At 35.1% G+C, this 21243-nt stretch overlaps 2 protein-coding genes across 5 annotated transcripts in view; one reads left to right on the forward strand and one right to left on the reverse strand.

Annotated features, from left to right (window-relative positions):
* MACROD2 (mono-ADP ribosylhydrolase 2) overlaps nucleotides 1-21243 on the forward strand; it is a 1987236-nt gene that overhangs the window by 344164 nt on the left and 1621829 nt on the right. The window lies entirely within an intron of this gene.
* On the reverse strand, nucleotides 3873-17577 carry FLRT3 (fibronectin leucine rich transmembrane protein 3). Of its 4 annotated transcripts, XM_027069541.2 has the most exons (4): nucleotides 17337-17576; nucleotides 15359-15497; nucleotides 8431-9195; nucleotides 3873-7429 (listed from the first exon to the last, which is right to left on the reverse strand). In XM_027069541.2, exon 4 carries the CDS (start codon nucleotides 7384-7386, stop codon nucleotides 5437-5439), a length of 1950 nt encoding a protein of 649 aa, XP_026925342.1. In that variant the 5' UTR covers nucleotides 7387-7429; nucleotides 8431-9195; nucleotides 15359-15497; nucleotides 17337-17576; the 3' UTR covers nucleotides 3873-5436. The 4 variants fall into 4 exon arrangements, with proteins under 4 accessions (XP_026925342.1, XP_053057320.1, XP_014917325.1 ...); XM_053201345.1 differs by lacking the exon at nucleotides 15359-15497 and having other exon boundaries at nucleotides 8989-9195; nucleotides 17337-17577; XM_015061839.3 differs by lacking the exon at nucleotides 15359-15497 and having other exon boundaries at nucleotides 17337-17577.

Genomic DNA, 21243 nt, shown 5'->3' on the forward strand with positions numbered 1-21243 from the left:
TCTGTATCACCTAATCCCATCATCATCTCCCTCCTCTTCATCTCGGGGACATTTCCCCATCTTCCTTAGGACCTGTCTTACAAACCTTACCCTCTTTCCAACCCTTTCCCCACTCTCTCCGTAACTTTGTCCTCCTTGCTGGTGACTCTTCAAAAACTGCAGCTTCTCAGTCACACTTTTACTTAAGTCATCACAGCATGACTTGGACCACACCTCTCCTGCATCCCAGTTTTCTTCTATCAAATATGCTTCGCTGTTCTCATTGTAGATTCTTATCTCTATACCCCATCTTATTCCTAAGGACAGTAAATATTCCCCTTGGTATTCACTTCCTTTCCTTATCTATCTTGATCCCTTCACCCTCAAGACTTCTTAAAGAGTAGTCCTGATCACTGTTTCTGTTTTCTTTATCTCCTATTATCCTGTCAATATCCTAGAGGCTTTTACCTCTTTACTTTGCTGACACTGCTTCAAAATCCCTGGCTATCTCCTCCTTTTCTATTTTAAACAGTGTCCTCTTCCAAATCTAAATTCCAGACTACCTTTTGACATCCTCTTTTTTTAATATTTGTAGTTCCTTGATTTTATAATATTCTCCTTGTGATGATTTTCCTCCTTTTTAATTGCCCCTTTTTGGCTTTTGTTTTTGTTTTTTTGACTGCTCTCTCTCTTCTGTCCCCATAAAGGGTAGGTGTCCCTGTGGCTCATCTCTTTTCCCTCCCTCAGCTCACTTCTGTTGCTGCTGTCTTCTACCCTCTCACCTTTAGTAATAATGTGTTAGACTGTTGAGGATCTCTTCCCATACCCTCGTTTCCAACTTCCCAATAGACATTTCCAGATGGATAACATAGAAGTATTTTAAAACCTAATGCAATTATAATTTATCATCTAAGCTGGGTCACTAGCCAGTGTAAATCTATACTGTGCATATGGTCACCTGTTCAAACCTAAAATGTACAAGAAACTTTGAGATTTTTTTCTAATAGTTTTCATCATTAAGTGCCTTACCAACATTCTACTTACCTGGCTAAAAGTCATCACCTTCAATTTTTATTCCTTCCTCAGTTCCTGTATCTTTGAATTATACTTTTCTTTTTTTCTTTTTTTAAATCCCATTCCACTGGTTAGGCCCTTGTTTTCTCTTGCCTGCAATACTGCATGTCCTTCTACCTTGTCCTCTTACTCTCAGTTTCTTTCTCCTCATTCATTCTTCATTCAATATTCCTTATTTCTACAATATGTCCCTAAAAAGTACACTAATTGTTTACATAGCTGCCCAGAAACCATCGCCAAAGCATATCATCCAGACTTCTTAGCTGGAATTCAACACACTGCTTATATAAAAAAGCTTTTCCAGCCTTAACTCCTTTATGAACCTTGTATTTCAGCAGACCTATTGGCCTTTCCCCAAATACCTCCAAAATCCATAATCCTCAGTTGCATCAGAATCACTTTTGGAATTAAAGAAAACTTAAAAAAATTGTTTTTTAATGTTTATTTTTGAGAGAGAGAGAGAGAGAGAGAGAGAGAGAGAGAGAGACAAAGCACAAGCAGGGGAGGGGCAGAGAGAGAGGGAGACACAGAATCCAAAGCAGGCTTCAGGCTCTGAGCTGTCAGCACAGAGCCCTATGTGGGGTTTGAACCCACAAACCGTGAGATCATGACCTGAGCCAAAGTCAGATGCTTAACCAACTAAGCCACCCAGGCACCCCTGGAATTAAAGAAAACTTTAAATGCTCAACCTTAATCTGGGAGATTTAAATTTAGTTGATCTATATTGAAACCTGGTTATCTTAATAAAAGCCTCCCCAAGTGATTGTGACCAAAGCTGGCATTGAGAAACATTGTCCCTGTTTTCCTACCTCCATGACTGCTCACCATTTTCTCTACATGGCCAGTATCTACTCTTCTTGTTTTCTCTATATTTTCTTATCCTTCAATTCCGGCCCTCATTTTACCTCCTTCCTGAGATCTTCTTTAATCCATCCAGATAGATAGTTATTTTCCTATACTGCAGTTACGGTAAACTTTCATTAGATTATATGTTTATGCCTTACATCCTCTAGACAGGATACTTCTTGAAGCCAATGCTTCTGCTATTTATAATGTAGAAATCATTCCATATAGGTCGTTGGCTGTTGAGATTATTTGTAGAGAACTTTGAAGTTCTTATCAAAGTGATTGATAAGCGTGAGTTATTTTTTGCTAATTTAACCAAAGGTCCAAAAACATAAAACACAATAGTTTTAATTCTAAGACTATGCTAAATTAGGATTTGCTAATCATGCTAAGTAGGAGAAAGGAATTAGAACTTTAAATGCCACTATTGTTTTCAGCAGCAGATGAGCTAATATTAAAGTGAATTCAGTGATAGATTGGTTCCTTGAACACCCACGCCTCAGGTGCTTTAAAGCATATGGGTCTCTTTGGATTCCTCAGGAAAACTGTCATGTTGGCATATAGCTATAAAATGTGCTTTACTCAGAAACTGTAGTTAGTAAAGCAAAGTTTTTTTACTAGTTCATTTGGCACAGGGGAATACTTTTAATAAATAGGCCTTGCTGAAAGATAGAGAACAGTGTTGTTTTTAATAGGGAATGAGAGTGTAAATACAGTGATTTAATGCAGTTACAAGTGGTTGCATCCAAAAACAGTTTTTGATTTTTGTCAAACATTCAGCAAGGGAGTGATTTTTCCCTCTTTTTTTTTTTTTTTTTTTTTTGGTAGCTTCCTCAATAGTATTCTTGTTAAATCTATAAGTTGTATATTCAGGATGGGATTTTTCTTTTTCCTACAATTTTCTGTTAGTGCCTGATCAGTAAAAATTGTGAACATTTGTTTGGGTTATATGCACATGTATTTATAATAAATTTAGTGCCGTTTAAGGTAGATATTTGTATTTTATCATTTTATTAAAAGGAGATACATATATATATATTTGTTCAGCAAAGCATTTGGGTTTCATAGACCTAGGAAAAGAATAAACTTTTACACTGTTGTTGCTATTTATATTTGCTGATATAAAACCCGTTTCTGATTTATCCCAGGTAAAATAATTAAAATGCATGTATTAGAACACACATAAAATTTCCTGTGCTCATGAAAGATGCACTAATTGGAAATTAGTCAATATAATCTTTTGGCTTTTGGCTTATTATAAACTCATAGGTTTATAGCGATATAATGGAATCATCCTTTCTGGCAGCACTGTAGCTGAACTACTTAAAACCTCTGGAAGCAAAAGTCAAACTTCCTTCACAAAACGTTCCCTATATTTAAGGTTAATCACATGAGTCTTTGCTAAGTTATTCCTAGAAAACAGGAATTCTTCATAACAAGAAGTCAAAAGAGGTAACCTTATTGGGAAACATATGTAGATGGCAAATTAATAATAAATAACATTTCACAGGCTGCTGGAGATGTTTGTCAGTGGACTAGCAAAAGGAGAAATATCTAACAAACCTCTGGAAACACATGGTAAACTTTCTTGATCATAATAGTAGTAACTTAATTTGGTTGAACATTGCGCAGTTTCCATGCATATCATCTCCTGTAAGAGATGAGAAAGTGGTTTGCTTTTAATTACATACCTAGTAAGTGATAGATCTGAGATTTCAAATCCTGTAGTGCCAACTCATACTACCAAAAAGCTATTAAAAAAATATATTAGTTTTTCAAAGACCATTTTAAAAAGTATCAGTAAGGACAATGGCAGCAACGTAAAAAAGACTGAAAGATCACAGAACCACTTCTGAAGTTTTCCATCTTTGGAGTGAATAAGCAAAATAATAGTATTCCAAAAGAATGATAGAAAGTTAATTTGTTCATGAAACACTGAACTCTTTAAAGTTAAATGATACACAAGCTCGAGATATTGCTATATATATATTTTTATTTGTAGTCAACGTTTATTTTTATGCCTAGAAAAATACATGGGGGTGCTTAGGAATAATGTGCTGGGCAATTTGCTACTTTAGTGATAGTAACATAATCCCGAAAAAGCAAGCACGATTATTTTGTACTTTTTTCTTGTTTTATTCAGCAATAAGACCATAATTTTTCATATTTAAGGAAGTATGAAAAATTTGTCGAGTTTTAAAAGCTGAATACATGTAGCATTGGATCAAGGCACATACAAGACTGGCCAAAGGGCGTACAATGCACTTTGGTTTTTTGTTGGAAAAATAAAAATCATGGCAACAGAAAAATGATGTGGTTTTTAAACAAGTAATAGCTTACAATTCAGTAGGAAGCTAGAAAGAAATGTTACATTACAAGTTCATTATGTAATATGTGGAAAACTGTGACAGTAATGGGCAGTATTCTTGATCATTGTGAAGGTAAATTGAACTTTTATGTACAGTGTTAAAACATTTCATATAAACCAGATCTAAATTTGATTTCTAGTAGTTATTTTTCTTTTAAATTCTCCCTTTTTCAAAGTACTACTTTCTCTGCATTGTTGAGGGGAATTGCTTATGGGTACACTACTTTTTTAAATATGTATGTTTCTCTTTTGATATCATTTATGATAAAAACATTATAAACATTAACAATTATATCTTTAGAATTCACTTTTCAAAAATCAGGATGGTATAGGCAAAACCAAAATGCAATTCTGGTGTTTGTGTCATTACACTATCAGAGTCTAAGATTTCATATTTTCCTAAGTATAAATTTCCCCCTAACTTAAGAGTGCTCTTACATTATTCATTTTGTGAAGTCCTTTATTCTCAAAGCTTTGTTAACAGTGGTTTTAACAGCAGACTTCACACTCCTTTATGCCAGTGAATGTATTCAGTTCAGAAGATACGCGTATTTTCTTAAAAGTATCTAATTTGCTTAGAGTAAAAATGGAAATATGCAGCAAGTTTGATATTGCCCATTACGTCACATATTTTAATTTATTGAATACCACTGGGATAATACAAATTTAATAGTTGGAACATTCTTTCATAACTATTTTTTGAACTTTAAGTTTTCTCATTCAGCCAGGTTTTCTTTTTTTACATTTCATTAATACCAAAGTGAAAAATGGCCTGTGCTTATACTACAAGGATCTCATGTGAACTCAGTCCTGATTGTTCAACACAGCAAGAAAATTCACTTTCACAGTCAACAAGTCATCTTACTCAGTAGAACACAAAGTAAATGGTTTATAACTTCAATATTTGCAAGGAAAATACAGTACAAATTACTAAAAAATACTAAAATATAGACTTGTGTTCAGGCATCTCTACTACATCAATCGCAGCAGTAACCTGAAATTTGAAACTTTTAATAAAAAGTTCTTAAATATAAATTATATGGCAAATGTACAGTACATTGCTTTTTTCAGTCTCTTTTTCCAGTGTTTTGCAGTAGAACAGGGTTCCTACCATCATCTCCCTTAGGTTTAAAAAAACCGAAACACAGTCAGCTACAAGGCCTCCAGCATCATGAGTGTGAGTGATCTGAGTCTGGAATACCACTGTCTCTGTAGCTTCGGTTACTACTGCTTTCACTGTGATTGTTTTTGTACAGATTCATTCCATTAGGAGGAAATATGGTGTGTATTACAAATTCCTCCTTTGAGATTGGTTCATTGCTTATTGGTAACATCTGAAAAGAAGTCTCCCTGATTTCCAGGATGGAGTTGTCCTTCTTAGTGCCAGCTTCCGCATAGTCATCCTTTCTTCTCCTCCCTTTGCTGTACGCACAGTTCCTTGAGAAGAGTGATCCGTTCCTATGAACGTACCAGCACACTAAAGCAAGAAGGGCAATGGTGACCAGGGCCACAGCCCCACCAATGATGGCAGCCAACGGTAAATTGGGGTTTTTGTAAGGTTCTTTCTCTTGCTCTCGATTAAGGGTGGTTGTAGGGTTGTACATTCGAAGGGGTGCAGTTTCAGTCTCAATACAAACAGGGGCTTCATCAAATAGGTAGAGGTTACTGGTTTCCATGGGAACCATGCAGACTCGATATGGCGAATCAGGCTCCAGGGCTGTCACTAAGTATTCATTGCGTTCCCCTGTTACGATTGTTTCTGTTATAGATCCAAATGCTGGGCTATGGCCCAGTTTGAGCCAGCTGAGTCTTAAAGCAGTCATAGGTAGGACAAGTTTCCAAGAGATATGAATCGTGTCAGAGGTGACAGATTTCACAGTAATTATAATTGTTTTTCTTGCTGGACTCCCTGTGGTTCGCTGATCTTTAGTGAGCTTGGGGTTCTTAATGTCTGGTTGTTTGGTCACTGGAGCTGGCCACTGTCCTTGAGCAGGATATACTGTGTTGGGTATTGCAGTGGTTATCTGAATGGTGCTTACCACTGCACTGTCCTTACAATCGAACAGTTCCGCATTAAGGTCCTTGATAGCCATCCCCCGAACTTTTTCTGGGGCTTGGCACATAAGCCCACGCACATTGACCTTCATAGGTAGTGACTGTAACCAGTCACGTACCCATTTCATTTTGCACCCACAATACCAGGGATTGTTGCGAAGAATCAGTTGGGTTATATTGTCCAAATCATCAAAGATACCCTGAGGTAAATTACTTAGGTTGTTATTGGACATGTCGAGTCGATACAGCTGCCTTAGATAAGAAAAAGCATTTGGGGGCACCCGATTGATGTGGTTATCTTGAAGATAAAGCTTCCTCAGGTTTGTGCCTGGAAGGTTTACTGGTGCAGCAGTCAGGGAATTCCGCACCAATGACAGTTCTGTTAAGTTGACTAGGTTGAAGAAAACTTTATCACCTAAACCGTGGTTGTTCAATAGGTTTCCATCCAGAACCAGGCGTTTTAGGCTAGTGAGACCTTGAAGAGATGGTGATGAAATAGTGGATATGCGATTATCGTCCAAGCGTAGTTCTTCTATAGTCCTGGGCAAACCCCAAGGGATTGTGCTGAGGTGATTACGGGACAGGAAAAGCAGTCGGAGATAGTTGCTGTCTCGGAATGCCCCTTCTTCAATGCTAACAGCAGAGACAGAGTTATCATCTAAATGTAATTCTTCCAGATAGGGAATTTTTGAAAGTGAATCGTAAGTGATAGTCCTTATGTTATTTTCTTGCAAATGTAACTCTTTTACGTACTTTGGTAGGTTGGTAGGAAATTCATCTAAACTGTTGTGGTATAGGTATATTCTTTCTACTTTTAGCAAGTTTTTCAAATCTGAAGGAATTCCAGCATTATTTATTTGGTTGTTCTGAAGGTAGAGTGTTGTAGCATCCTCTGGTATTCCTGTTGGAATGGATGTCAGAAAGCGATCATTACAGTAAATGAAACCTGCATCACAACGGCATACAGATGGGCAGGATTTAGCCATAACTAAGAGAGGTGCCACCTGAAGGAACAGCCCAATTTTAGTCCAGATGAGGAAGATGCTCCAGGCTGGGCTGATCATGGTCAGCACTGTTGAGGTCTTTGTACACAGTACTGTCAGAGCCCTAAAATGGAGTGAGTTAAAAGAAAGACAGAAAACAGTCAGGTTGTGATACCTAAAATAGTGTTCAAAATATATGTGGAAACTAAAATGTGTAATCACTTTCAGCTTTTTAATTTTTTTTGCATGCTTAGGGTTTATCACTACCTTACAATGAACACCATCCTATAATCTCTTTACCTTAAATGTTTGTAGTATTTAATTAAAGAATATCATGTCCCAAGTCCATTTGATTTTGATATGTTAAATATAAAAGTTTTACTGAGAATTCTAAAGCACTTTCATAATGTTTGATATCAGTTCTATAGCCAGTCACTGACCAAGCTAATCAATTTTCTAATTTTTTCTTAACATTAATAATGAATTGAGACATAGGAATATGATTTATTGTACTTAAAGATAATGTTACTGTTTTTAAAAATCAAAATTTGATGTCTACTTCTTAGGTAGACTGTACATGTATAGAAATGTGTAGTAAAAAAAATCCATCCTCTTAATATTCAAAGGTATAGTCAGTTAAATACCTCTTAAGACCTGAATCCTACTAAAGCCATTCATTTGTTTTGATTATTGATGCTATTTTTCTTTGATTATTAATATTGAGAATTGTTTCATTGGTATTTCTAACAAGAAAATCAGAAGGAATCTTTTTAATCTATTTTAAGGGAGGAAAAAAATACACAGCTAATACATCCAGCTAACCTAAGTGGAAAATTCCATTTCATATTAACCTAGCTCACTCTTTTCCCTTTTTTAATGTTTCACACTACATGGCTTAATGGCTTTGTGCAAACTTTTCATTATGTTCTCTTTCATAATATGTTTCACAATGCATTTATCTTTCTTCAAGTTCTAATCTAGGATATGGTTCAACTTTCCCCATGGCTGGAGAATTATAGATTTGTACTAATCTACTGTGTAATATGAGCTCTTCTGTACCTTTACATATTAATTAGCCTCTATAATTTCAGGCATGAAAATAAAACACTTTAATATTTTTCCTACCTTATTTAACGATGTGAATAAATTTTGCGTGAGTGAAAATCCAATGCACATATATTATTTTCCTGATGTGGGGCTGGGAGTTAAAAATTCTTGTTCAGTCCTTGGAAATGTTCTTCACTGTTTATTCAAGTAATCCTATGCCGCACACACCTCCAGATCAGGCTCGCTGTTGTCAATGAACATTCCAGCTGCAGTTCAGCATGGTGGGCAAGCTCATTAAAGTAGGGACCAGAAACAATTCAGCTTCCTGTTACTATGTAGAACACATGGCTTCCTATGTACTTTTTTTTTTTTTTTTCTGATAGAGTTTCTGTGTGAAGGTTCCTTTTGTGTAGCTTAATTCCCTTAGTAGAAATTGCTCTCTTTGAAATTCTTATTGGCTCTTCTGTGCAATGTGGTCAGAGATAGTAACTTCAGATCCTCATGAAGAAAGCCATTCATGATGCTAAGGCCTGTATAGTAATAGATTTTTCAGTCATTTACCCCCCACCTTTATTCCTATACAGGATTATCCAAGTATAAACTTTGTACAGTAGCTATATCCTGAGGTATGATTACCTGCTGTGAAATAGCTATTTCCAGGTTTTGCTTCTTGCTGCTTTCTCAGAATATCTGGTGCAGTCACGTTATACAAGAACAGGTATTCTTTTTTAAGAGGTATAGAAACTTAATTCAAATATTCTTCATGGGGGAAAAAAAAAAAGGAAGCATACTAGATTTCCTTTACATTTCTCTTCCTTAAAATATACTGGGTATGAGCATCTCCTGTGAAAGCAAAAGGTTTTAATAAACTATTAATAATGAACTTTTAATATGAGAGATTTCCTAGAAATTTAAACTTAACAGTTCTTTCTTTAAGCAAGAAATCTTTCATCATAGTAGTTGGTGAAAAGGATAAGATGACCTGTTTGTTTTTTACTTTGCAATTTTGCTATACAAATAAAGTAGGAGCTGAAGTTGAGATTGTCACCAAACAGATAATTTCTACTGTTAACTGTTAATGTCACTTTGAATTAAACACAGAAGCAAAGTGTCATTCAAGAACCAGTAAATGCCTTCCATGGCTTTTGAATTCATGTCTGGTCAATCTTTAGAAGTTCACTTTTAAATCTTAGATATAAAATGATAAAATGTTTGAAAAGAAGAAAACAAGTGTACAACAAAGAGGTGAGCAAATACGTAACAAGGATTTTGACAGAAATGCCATGGTAACTTTTAAGAGATTTCTGAACATGGTTTTACAAAGTCATACAATCTACAATTTAAAGAGTTGAAAGGAGTTTGCTTTAAATCTTTTCTTTTGATTTCTTTGGTGCCCTGTTTAATTCTTCCTGTAGGCCTCAATTTTCCCAATTGTAGAATGTGAACCTCATCTCCTTCCTCCTTAGAGGTATTTCTGAGGACTAGTTGATGATCATGGAACTCTAGTTACTCAGGTATTCTTGGCCAAAAGGTAGCATAGAAGTTCAGGTTACTATTAGTTTTTTAGGGGAATATAATTTTAATTTTCTTTTAGCAAACTGAATTTGAAAAATCTGTATTTGGAAAAGAAAGGACACTATGTCAGTCTATCTCCTTATAATGACCATTCAGAAAGCATAACAAAATCTGACAAGGCATTTCTCTCTAGATTCAAACATGAACATGCCAATTTCCAGTAAGTTTATTTGTCATTTCTGAAAGAAGACTTAAGGCTTCACCAAAGAAACCAGTGATTTTAATGATGACTGCTTTGTCCATTATCTAATATCCATGAAGATTTTTTGGGGTGGAGGTGGGGAAGTACATGGCATCAGTATCTTTTATGCAGGATGACCTACTCAGAGGCTTTCTGTATATGTAGGGAACATTAAGGTGTCATGGAAATATTTGACCCTGAAATTAAGGACTTACGGTAGAAATAATTTGCTTCTCCCCTAGTAATTACCTAGCATCCAACAAGGATAGCATCTGTTCCAGAATTCAAATGCTACTGGCAGTGAATGTTAAACAAGGCCAAAATTTGTGTTTCTGGTTCTATTTGAAAATTCAGTTTCTTTTAGTTTGCCACGAAATACCAACCATATCATAGAATGCGTTAACAGAAGGAGACTTAAAAAAATTACAGATCCATTTAATTTATTATTTAAGCAACTTGAAACAAAAATAGCAGTTTGCAGATGGATAAAGTAATCTCTAGTGGATGTTGCAAAGTGCCCACAAAGGAAAGTTTAAATGACTTATTGTTTAAAGTGAGGTTTTACTGTGATCCATTTAGGGCTTTGCTCATTATTGTTGAATTTCAATGGTGTATTTTCTTGAAAACTTTTGCTTTTGTGGAATATGAAAATGAAAAACCAAGTTGTTGAAATTATGATTACAAAGTTATTTTAAAAAGTATCTGCTGTAAATGTTTTCTGAGCTTGAAAATTATTCAACATTTAAAATAATGTGGTTAATTTAAGTTTAGGAAACAATTACTTTTGTTAAATTGTATTTGAAACTAATTAAAAACTATTATAAAAATTCACTGATGAGAACCTGCTTAAAATGTTACCAGTAGTCAGGCATTTGTCACATGCCACAACACACTATATTTGAGGAGATGAATCTGATGAATGAGGATTTATAAGAACTGATTGTTCCCCAAGTCAGGTTAGCCTAGAGTATGTCCAAGATGCTCATAAATAACTAGTGATAAAGCTTGTATTTAAATATTTTATGAAATCAAGCTCTAAGAATATGTATTGATTTTCACATTTTTAACCCAGAAGAAAAACAAAAAAGAAACCTAAAATGGTGTGAAAAGAAGATTAATTTGTTTATTTTTCTGGTTTTACATCTGTAAAGCTGCTTCCTTTGCTCTGTTTGATAGGCAAACTCACATTGCCATTAGTACAATAGTGGTAATAATGTGGGATTAACAGAAAGCCTTAAATCTCATTAAATTCTTGTAAAATGTCATTTCTCTTCTCCCCAAGTTGCATTAAAACTAAAGGCAAAAATAAAAAGCACCTTTCTCTGGAGAGAATACTCTTAGAAATGAAGATTCCCTCACAAATTCCTTCTCCTTTTACTTAACCTCAGAACAGTTCAATTTGTGTTTGATTGTGTTTTATAGTTTATGTTTTATATCTTTTCCTTCCCTTCCCTTTTAAATTTGAAACTATAGTGATAGACAATTTTGTTTTGTTTTGCTTTGCATATTAAAGGCTATAATAATCTATCTAAAATAAGCGATGCTGCCCCCAGTGCTTACACTTTCCTTTTTCTGAGCTGGTTCTACAAAGTCGCACACATAGGGAAACTATAGTTGATTGTGAATGATAACAAGAAAAATGAGCTCCACTGGTATGGACACTATGACCAGGTTTCCACAACATCAACTTCAGAAGTCTTTATGTCTGCATAGACTGGAAAAGAGGCCATTACTTCTGAACAAAAAGTAATCCATCTTTTAGAAAAATATTGTTATTGGGGTAACTTGGGGAAAAACATAAATGGACCCCTGGTTACTCAAAGAAATGTTTTAAAACTATTTTTTAATGGAATCATCACTAAGCATATAGCATTTAAAACTGTGACAAAAAGAACAACATAATCACCTCACGGATAAATCAGATTTAACAGGGATCTTTCTCTTCAGTTTCTTCTAATACAGAAAAATTGTGGGGTTAAAAGAAAATTGCATTTATAATGTAATCATCAGGTCTGTGAAAAGCCTCCAGTTTAGTTCTGTGATGTAAGAAAGAATTAAATAGTAAGGATACTATCTTTTTGAGATATTTTAAGAAAACTAATATAATTTAAGAACTTTTATCTGAATAGAAAACTGGTATTTACATACAGTGAAAGATTTGAGGCAATGCACATGTTTATATGATTTCTTCCCTGCTACTACAATATGTTAGAGGTGGGAATGTTTGAAATGAGAAGGTATTCTCATGTTTTGATCACTTAGATTAAGATTATATGTTGATAACTTCCTAAATCCTTTATTTGTTGCCTTTGATTTAAATTGATTTGAAATCGTGGCTTATTTTCAAAAAATCTTATATTGAGTACAGAGTTTTTTGAGATTTTAGTAAAGATTCTTTTTAATGATTTTCTTCACATAATCCTATCTTAATAATGGGAGCTTAAGAAATTTTTTTTGAAATCTAAAAGAATTTTTCATCCAAGTTAATTGTGTTATTATTTAAATAAAACCTTGAGGTTGAAGAAAACACATGCTTCATCGGACTTATCCAAGTCTGTGAATATTTCTAGGTAAATTGGAATTTATATAATCATAGAGTTTTAGAAAGTAATTTATTTATGAAGGCTTAAAACGTTTTTTGAAAGCACAACAAAATGATCAACCTGTGATGCTAAGTCTTTGTAAAGACAAATGGTATTTAAAATAAGCTACATATACGGTTAAACTGAACAACTGGAGTACATCAGGTTAGTTGATAGTGACAGCAAAATGCTTTCTAAGCAGCCTGACTGGTAGTTAAATTTTCCACGATCATCAGATTTCAGGAAAGTTCCAATTCTTTTGTTTAATGCCAGGCAAGCAGAAGGACCTCTAAGTCCCCTCTTGAGAGCCATGAAGTCTGAAGGGTTTGCTGAGCAGCAGAGAAGCAACCGTGCCTTTTCAGACTTGGTTTTATCTAGACTATTTTCTAGTCTGAAGACGTTGTGTTTTATTTATGTAAAACAGGGGATAAAAGTTCCAAAGCAAAGGATTTTTACTTTCTCCTTTTATGTTATTGGTTATTTTCTCCCCATAGGTTTGTGATAAGTGAATCCAATTCTGCTTCATTTATTTTGGTTTTTAAAGTTAAATCAAGCATCCTTAAAAGAAAAAGGCAAACTAGGATGTTATCTTTCATCATAGTGAATGCTTCTTCCTTTTGTCATATTTAAATCCAGATCAAATGAATTGGAGAACCAAGACTTGTGTGAATGAGGTAGACATGAATTTAGAGGGAGGTAAATGTGAGCAGAAGAGGGCTTGGGGCAGGGAACATGTTTTACGTTTGCGTTGACCTTTGAGCAATTGCACTTAAAACTGTACCTTTTAAAATCACAAATGTTTTCCCATTGCAAACTTTAAAGCTCCTTTTTCAGTGTTGTGAGTACAATTTGGTGGATGTGCTTTAAATTTCTAGTATTCAAGTTTCCATACACTAATACAACAAATGTTTGGGTCTACTGTGCGCCAAGCACTGTGCTCGTTGGTGAGAACATCTCAAATCATAAAACACTTTTTTTTTTCATTTCAGAGTAGGATATTACTGATGTAAAGCAAATGAAGAGGAAGAAAATCAACAACACATAAACTGATCAATCCACAGTCCAGTGGCACACTTTTTAAAAATAGTATTTAACCAAATGTGGTCTGTGGGTTTTCTTTTCAAAGTTGCCACGGTAACTTGTGCAGATGAAAAGTGAAAGAATAAAGAACAAAAGCTGTCATTGTCTCATCAAGTGAGAGCAATTTCTCTCTCCTCTCATTTAAGGAGACTAATACCTGGAGAGAGCTTTTTATACATTCCTGACATTTAATTTTGAGTCTAGGAAAAAGATAATGCATATGCAAAACAAACGCAACTTTAGGTGCTGCTTACATTATATTTCATTCCTCTTTTACTTAAAATCTGTTTTCTCTGGAGTTCTTGTCAATAGACAAGTCAAAGTGCTGAAACCTGCTCTTCTATGCAATGTAAACATGGCTTTCCAAACTCTTTTTTGATGTCATGTCTCACCAAATTTAGTGATGTTGATTTGCAGTCTGAAACTGGAAAATGCTTTCTGAAATGTATATTCCTATATTGATTCTTGAGGAAGAAGGCTTTTTTCCAGAAGACATTTACAAACCGTCTCATTGTTGGAAATTGGGTTGTTGACTTATGATAAGTTCTGAAATGGTGGAATGTTAGAAGAAGTCGACAAACAGCCCTTTTTATGCTCTGAATAGGAAAAGGCAGTTTTGAGAATTAATATTGCTGAGAGATTTACTGTAGAGTTTTTGCCCACTGGGGGGTGGTACACTCTACCAGAACACTGCTTTCAGAAGCCGCAAGTCAGATGTTGGCTGCTGCCGGCCAGTTTTTCTCTGGTTTAATTACAACAAAGCCTCCCGTTGAGAAGAACAGTGAAGGCCTCTAGGGCAAAAGGTGGGGGGTGGGAGGGAAAGGGGACTGAAGGGAAAAGGAGGGAAGAAATTACAGCCTTTGAAAAATTACTGAATTTCATTTCCCTCATCGATGTCATTTATGGTAGTCTTCATTTGACTTTCAACAATTATTTATAATGCTATAAATACACTGACTGAATAAAAATATTTAAGGTGATTTAATTCAGAATTTTTAAGTTAGCTCTGCATCTTGCCATTAATCACATTCTTTGTTATGCAGCCCACCCACCTTAATAAAGGGGGGAAAAGTTAAGATCCACTGAAATTTTTCTTTAACTGACCAGATTTAATTTAGTATTGGTATAACATCAAAAATAAAAAGCAGGAAGAAAAAACATTCATATAAGGTTAATACAAGGCAAGTTCTCTGCTACTGATTTTTGTAGGGTTTTAAATTGCTCAAAATAATCCAGAAAGAGGAGGAAGCCTTAGGGTGTGTGGCCAAGAAAAGCACAGACGAATCTCTCTGCAGTGCACTTGCATGTTTAAAGCTGATAATTGTATTTTTCATCTGGAGACACTGAGTGTTCATTAGGGTCTGGTGTCCCTAGGCAGGAGATGCTGAACATAATTGGAGTTTCTATTTGATTGGGCAATATAGTCTAGAGAAGAAACTGGGGTAAAGATAATTAATAGCTTGCTAACAAAGTCTGACAGCCACAAGATTTCAACCAAATTTATTTCACACCGCTTCATTTAGCTCTGAAAAAGTTTTGATAGAATTGGAGGCTCCTTAATTAACACTTGAAAGCAAAAGAAACATACCTTCTATTTTGCGGCTACATTCAGTTATGACAAATTTTCTTACTGTTGTTCTTCTTTTTGTAAAAACTTTTTATTTGTTGCCCAGTTATGTATTTCACAAGCTTTAATGTTTAAGGAGTGTTGAGTTAGGCACTTGAACCTAATCAAAATTGATTTAAAAGGGGGTGCAGAGAAATGAAAAGACCAATTAATAACTGATGGTTAGTATTAACAAGAGCAAGATTAATGAATTCATTATGTTTATTCATTCAATAATATCTTTGCTGATTCCTGGATTTGATGTGTTTTGGCAGTGCTCTATTAAAAAAAATTGGATGAGATTTTCCTACTTTAATTCATACAATCACGTTTTTGTAACCTTGTTTTTTATTTCAGGCTAATAAACATATGTATGTGTGAAAGTGTGTGTATATGTATATGTGTTGTGTACACACATATTTGCAAACTAAGTAGCGTGTCTCTGATTTAATCTTCTTAGAGATTAAATCCTGGTATATTATTATTAATATTGGTAGTAATGGTAGTATTAATATTTTGTGGTACTTTTAAAGGATGGATTTCTTTCTTTACTCATTTCAGAAGAGATGAGTATCAATCAATCATCTGTCACTTTGGGGCAAGCATAAATGGTTCTGTCTTAAAACAGACAAATTAATTCTTTATGTTTCAAGCTAGTCAGGATATTTGTATGGGGTTCGGGATAAATGAAAGGCATTGCTACATCTGAAGCACTTTTCTAGTGGCTAATTTATTCATGTTGTTTCCTGCTAATAAAATAACATATATGTGCATTTTAGAACAGATAGGTTTAAGAAAATTTAAAATAGCTAATTGTTAAAGCCATTAGAGGATTTGGTTCCATAATTGACAAATATCAAGGCTTTTTTTTTAAAATTTTAAATAAATAGATAAAATAATCAATCAAATATCAACCCCCAGATGTTGAGAAAATATAGGCCTGTTGCACTTTTTACCTCTATGCAACCATTTTGTTTCAGACCTAATTCACTGGAAAAAAAAACCATTTTTTTAGAAGATATATTTAACTACTGTTCGGAAGCTTTGCTGTATGAAAGCATTTCTTTCAATATAACATTTTGCTCTTGTAAGTTGCAAGTGAGTGGATACTCTGCGCATCCCACTTGATGAGGGCTCTACTAATTTTTGTTCCTCTTGCCACCCCGAACTCACTGCATACATCAGGCACCGCTTCCACGCTGAGCTTTGTTGGTTTTTCTGAGTAGGCTTTGCCAATTACTATGCTAGTCACATACTACATTTGCCCAAGCAATGGATTTTGGCTTTCTCCTGGAGTGGGGGTATGGTTTGGAAGAAAGTCTCCCCCTCCTCTGAGCTGAAGTCACTAGTTGAGATTTGCAAGCCTGAAATGCTTGAAGCAGCTCTGGCAGGATAGCAGTGCAAGCTTTAAAATCTAGGTGTAGCTGTTAATCCTTACAGAGGCACAGAAGTCTCCGGGAGTAGCTCAGCTAGCTGTGAGCAAGATGTATGCTTTTCATGTACTGCGTACTCATGGGTAGAGGGATTATTGATTTTCTTTCACAGTTGTAAAAGCAGCAATTGGTGATCATACCACACATACAGTACACACCAAGTTAGCAAGACCTTTTGCTTTCCTCTCTGTGAAAAAAAATCTGCCTTGTATTCTTCAATATATAACGTTTAACTTTCCAACCTAATGTTTTCCATAAGGCTCTTATACAAATAGCAACTATACAAGGCAGAAAATAGCTATTAATTATTACTTTTGAATGAAAGAAGGTTTTAAGAAACTTCTTGCATTTGTCTGTATAGCCCAATTTTTCCTTGCTGGCTCGCACACACATTATTTTGCTCTTACTGGTGACAGAGCAAACGTTCATATTTGGATGCCTCACAGTACCAACTCATTTCTGTCTACAGAGTAAAACCAAGCAAACTTTCTGGGACAATCTTAAGGAAAAACATGGGAAACACTTACCAGGAAGACGAGAAAAAGCAATCCCATGTATACTGCCGCTATAGCTGTAATTCCACTGACTGTGAACTGGAGTAATAACCCTCCCCCCTCTCCCAAGCTCCGCGTCCAGTCCACACAAAGCCAACAGCAGCTGCAGGGAGAGCTTGTCCTGCTTCGGATCACTCCTACACTGAGGAGTGAGTGAGGGAGAGCATTCCAGTTTACTGCACACAGCCCACCTCCAAGTCTGAAGTTAAAGCTTCACCTCGCAGTGGTTGAAGAAGGGGGTGATGTCATAGATGGGCAGGACTTAGCCGAGCTCTTGTTCAGTGAGGTAACTGGATAATCAGACAGATGAGCTTTGCGAACGCTAGAGGGAGTGAGAGAAGCCAAAATGAGGCGCTCAGCCTGCCAAAGCGGGGATGCCATTTGGTTTGTAGGCCGGCCTTTGGAGTCTCAACGTTTTCTAAAGTTTAACACAGCAAGGTAGTGGTAGCAAGCTTATTAAAAAAAATACGAGCATGTTAGAAGGATACTTATAAGATCATAGTAGGAAACCTTAGGTTCTTTTTATTTTTGAACTATGTGTATTAAAAGATTAACCAAAAATCATATTATTTTCATTATTGATTAGTTCCAATAGCATTGGAATTTTGAAGGCTCTTAACTCTGTGAATATTTATTTGACAAATGAGTAGAAGGCAGGTTCAAATGAATAACTGATTTATTTAAGGGAAGGGGAACAGGCATGCCAAATGGTAAAGAACTTTGAAAGTAGTCCTTTTTTCTAGAGGTAATGAGTAATTTATTGTTCTGTATATGTTTTAAGAAATGAAACTATTTTTCACATACTACCACTATTTGTCCATCCCCTTTGAACCTAGTAGATATTAGGTTTTTCATAATTAGGGAGCCCTCCCTAAAATGAAAAGTTTTAGAAAAATTAAATAGAGTCTTTTCCTTTCTGATATATTTTTGCTGCTCTAAATATGGACTAAAATGTAAACATCTTAAGAAAAACCTTTCAGGGTGGTTTTGCTTATATTAAAATGATTTTATTTTAATTTTGGTACACAAACACTGGACAATTGAATGTCTATGTCTAATTAGCAGAATTATAGACATTCATATTCAATTATGATTTTCATAGACTGATTTCTTCTGTTTGGTCAACAATTGCTTTGGGGCCATAGTTTTCCACTAAGTTCATTTCACTTTTTATTGTTGCTGGGGAATATTTTGCTTTTAGATTTACCTGGAAGGCAATTTCCTTAAACTAATATTATATTGCTTTATTCTTAAAGGCTTACAATGTTGTCTTTTGTGCTTTTTAAAAAGTTCCTATGAATGTTTGTTTCTGAAGGAGGCCAGCTGATTGTCTTTCCCAGGAGTATTTGATTATAGTCTCTTCATTAGCTTCATTTAGTTTATCTATTCTTATGCTTCTTCAATAACAGTTTGACCTTCTGAGTTCCCCTCCGAGAATGGGTGATATCAAAGTAGAAGGTGAAACCTCGATTAGAGGCATATTGACCCTTATTGTTCTGTGATTGTACTTTTGCTGGCCACTGAGGGCAGACCTATTAAATCCAGGAATTTTAGAACTCTAATGTCTGTTAAAAAGACAATTTCTTAAAAATGTTAGGTAGCACAACTTACACTGAGATGCAACTGCTGAATTTTTGGAGGAAAGGAAGGTGGGAATAATCTCTCACTAAATGGTGAATTTTCTTCTATTACTGCAAAACAAATACATGGATTAGATTATTTTATGAAATAAGTCTTTCTAGAGGCTCTTTTCAGATGGCAGTTGTTTATATTTAAAAAGGAGTTTTTGCTTTGGCCAGATTACTGTATATTCATATCCATATTTAATCAGTTTTGTCTCCATTCAGGCAGACCTTAAACAGAAAAGAAAGATAAATGGGCAATTTTGGTTATAAGTACCTACAAGGTGGCATAGTTGCTTGGGAGTTAGGAGTTCTGAGGTTTCCATTCCCTAAGCTGCCATTGGTGGTACGACTTCATATTATGTGCTCTGGGCTTTGGTTTTATTGCATGGTGAATAAAGGCAGCAGGAAATAATTGAATGCCAATTATGTACTGTTTCTTTTTTTTTTTTTTTAATGTGGATTAAAACATAGAAGAAGGCAAGAGATTGTGAAAAATATAATCTAATAGAGTAGATATATTGTATTTATGATCTACTAAAGGTACTGACTTTGGAGGTAAACTCTTAAGATAGTCTCTATCATCCTACCCTGTCCAAAAATGTATACTCTTTTGTTGCTTCCATGTTTTTCTCTTCTTTCTTTCTTTCTTTCTTTCTTTCTTTCTTTCTTTCTTTCTTTGTTTCTTTTTTTTTTTAAATTCCTACTTTTATCAGCTGGCTAAATTCTGCCAGTGGAGGTGAATAATAGTAAGTACCACCTCTGGAAAGATTAAGAGTTACCCTGAGTAACTATAGATTGTTTTCCTTCTTTGTTACTTAAAGGAGATTAGCTGTAATAAAAGGATGACTGTGCTGGTTGGAGGAGAAGGAAGACAGGCAGTTTTCAGCCTGATGCCCTTTAGGCTGTGATAGGAAAGGAGGAACTGATTCTTACAGCAGAGAGGACTCAGATCAGAGAGGAAGAATTAGTGTAATCTAATGTTTAAAGGGCATGGGCTTCAGAGTCTAGCATACCCAGACTCCATCTTGGCTTTGCTACATGACAGTAGACAAATTGCTAAATCTTTCTGAGTTTATTAGCTCAGTGCCTGACTCATAGTAAGTACACAGTGAATGGTAGCTGCCATTATTAAGATGAGGGCATCTGAATACCTGGAAAAAAGGCACATTAAGAAGTAGAAGAGTGCACAAAGGGAGATACACAAATAGGAGTGTGCAAATAGGAGACAGCCATGATAGCTTTTTCACACTCTTCTAAATTTCCCTTTGAAGTGGTTCTGTAGCAAGGAAATGGGGGAAGAGGTAAGCAAATAGGAGATTTTCGTGTTGATTTTTTTTTCTGTTGTCCTCATGCATTTCATAGCCTCATGTTCCCAGGGTTTAGAATTTAATTGAGTTATAGTAGAGTTTTAGGTTGTGTTTCATTTGTTTTGTGGGCTAGTGCATGAATCCAACAGTGTACATGAGAAAATACATTTCAGATTGTAAACAGCTGGATTAAAAATGAACTCCAGTAGCATATCCTAGTTGTAAAACTCTAAACTGGTCATATCAAAGGACTTTGTGTTTTTCTGTTTTTGTGAGAGGATATGAGATGTTCTTTGGGGGACAATAGGGGAGATTGGATTTGGAATCAGGTTTCCCAGGCTCTGCCATTTACTTGTGTATCCAAATGAAAACAACAATAACAACAAATCAAATCTCTTTTAGTATAAACTCCCAGCTGAAAGTGACTCTAATACATATTATTCCAGGGAACAGTTTAATTCAGGAATTCTAACCTATCTAGACTTAACATACCTCATTCACTCCTTCTTCATTCATTCATTCACTCTATACAGATTCATTGAACATCCCTATAAAAGAAGCTGGTAGGACTAGATGATCCACCAAACCACTTCCAACTGTGCTATTTGTGATTTAATCTTAGCATGTATTAAATTCGTTTTAAGTCTTAGAAAGAAATATTCTGGATGATTTTTCTTCTACTCAACATTTTTCATGGGAATTAAGTCTTCAAATTTGGGTAAAAAAACAAGCAAAAAACCCAACTCAGGCTTTTGGTATATTAAATGCCTTGGGCTATTATCATATACTTGAGAATTTTTTGGTTGCAGGTGATTTAAAATCCAAGCCTCATTGTCTAATCAACAATTCGAATCTTTGGTTCATATAACTGAGAAGTTCAAATGTATGGTCTGGCTTTAGGCAAAGCTTGATACAGTGGCTTAAAATATGTCAACAAAATTAGAGTTT

Source organism: Acinonyx jubatus, chromosome A3 (assembly GCF_027475565.1).
Source record: "Acinonyx jubatus isolate Ajub_Pintada_27869175 chromosome A3, VMU_Ajub_asm_v1.0, whole genome shotgun sequence".
Lineage (NCBI taxonomy): Eukaryota > Metazoa > Chordata > Mammalia > Carnivora > Felidae > Acinonyx > Acinonyx jubatus.

Bases quoted from the DNA above. Each gene is read 5' to 3' on its own strand.
- FLRT3 (XM_027069542.2), bottom strand. From the start codon at position 7,386: ATGATCAGCCCAGCCTGGAGCATCTTCCTCATCTGGACTAAAATTGGG.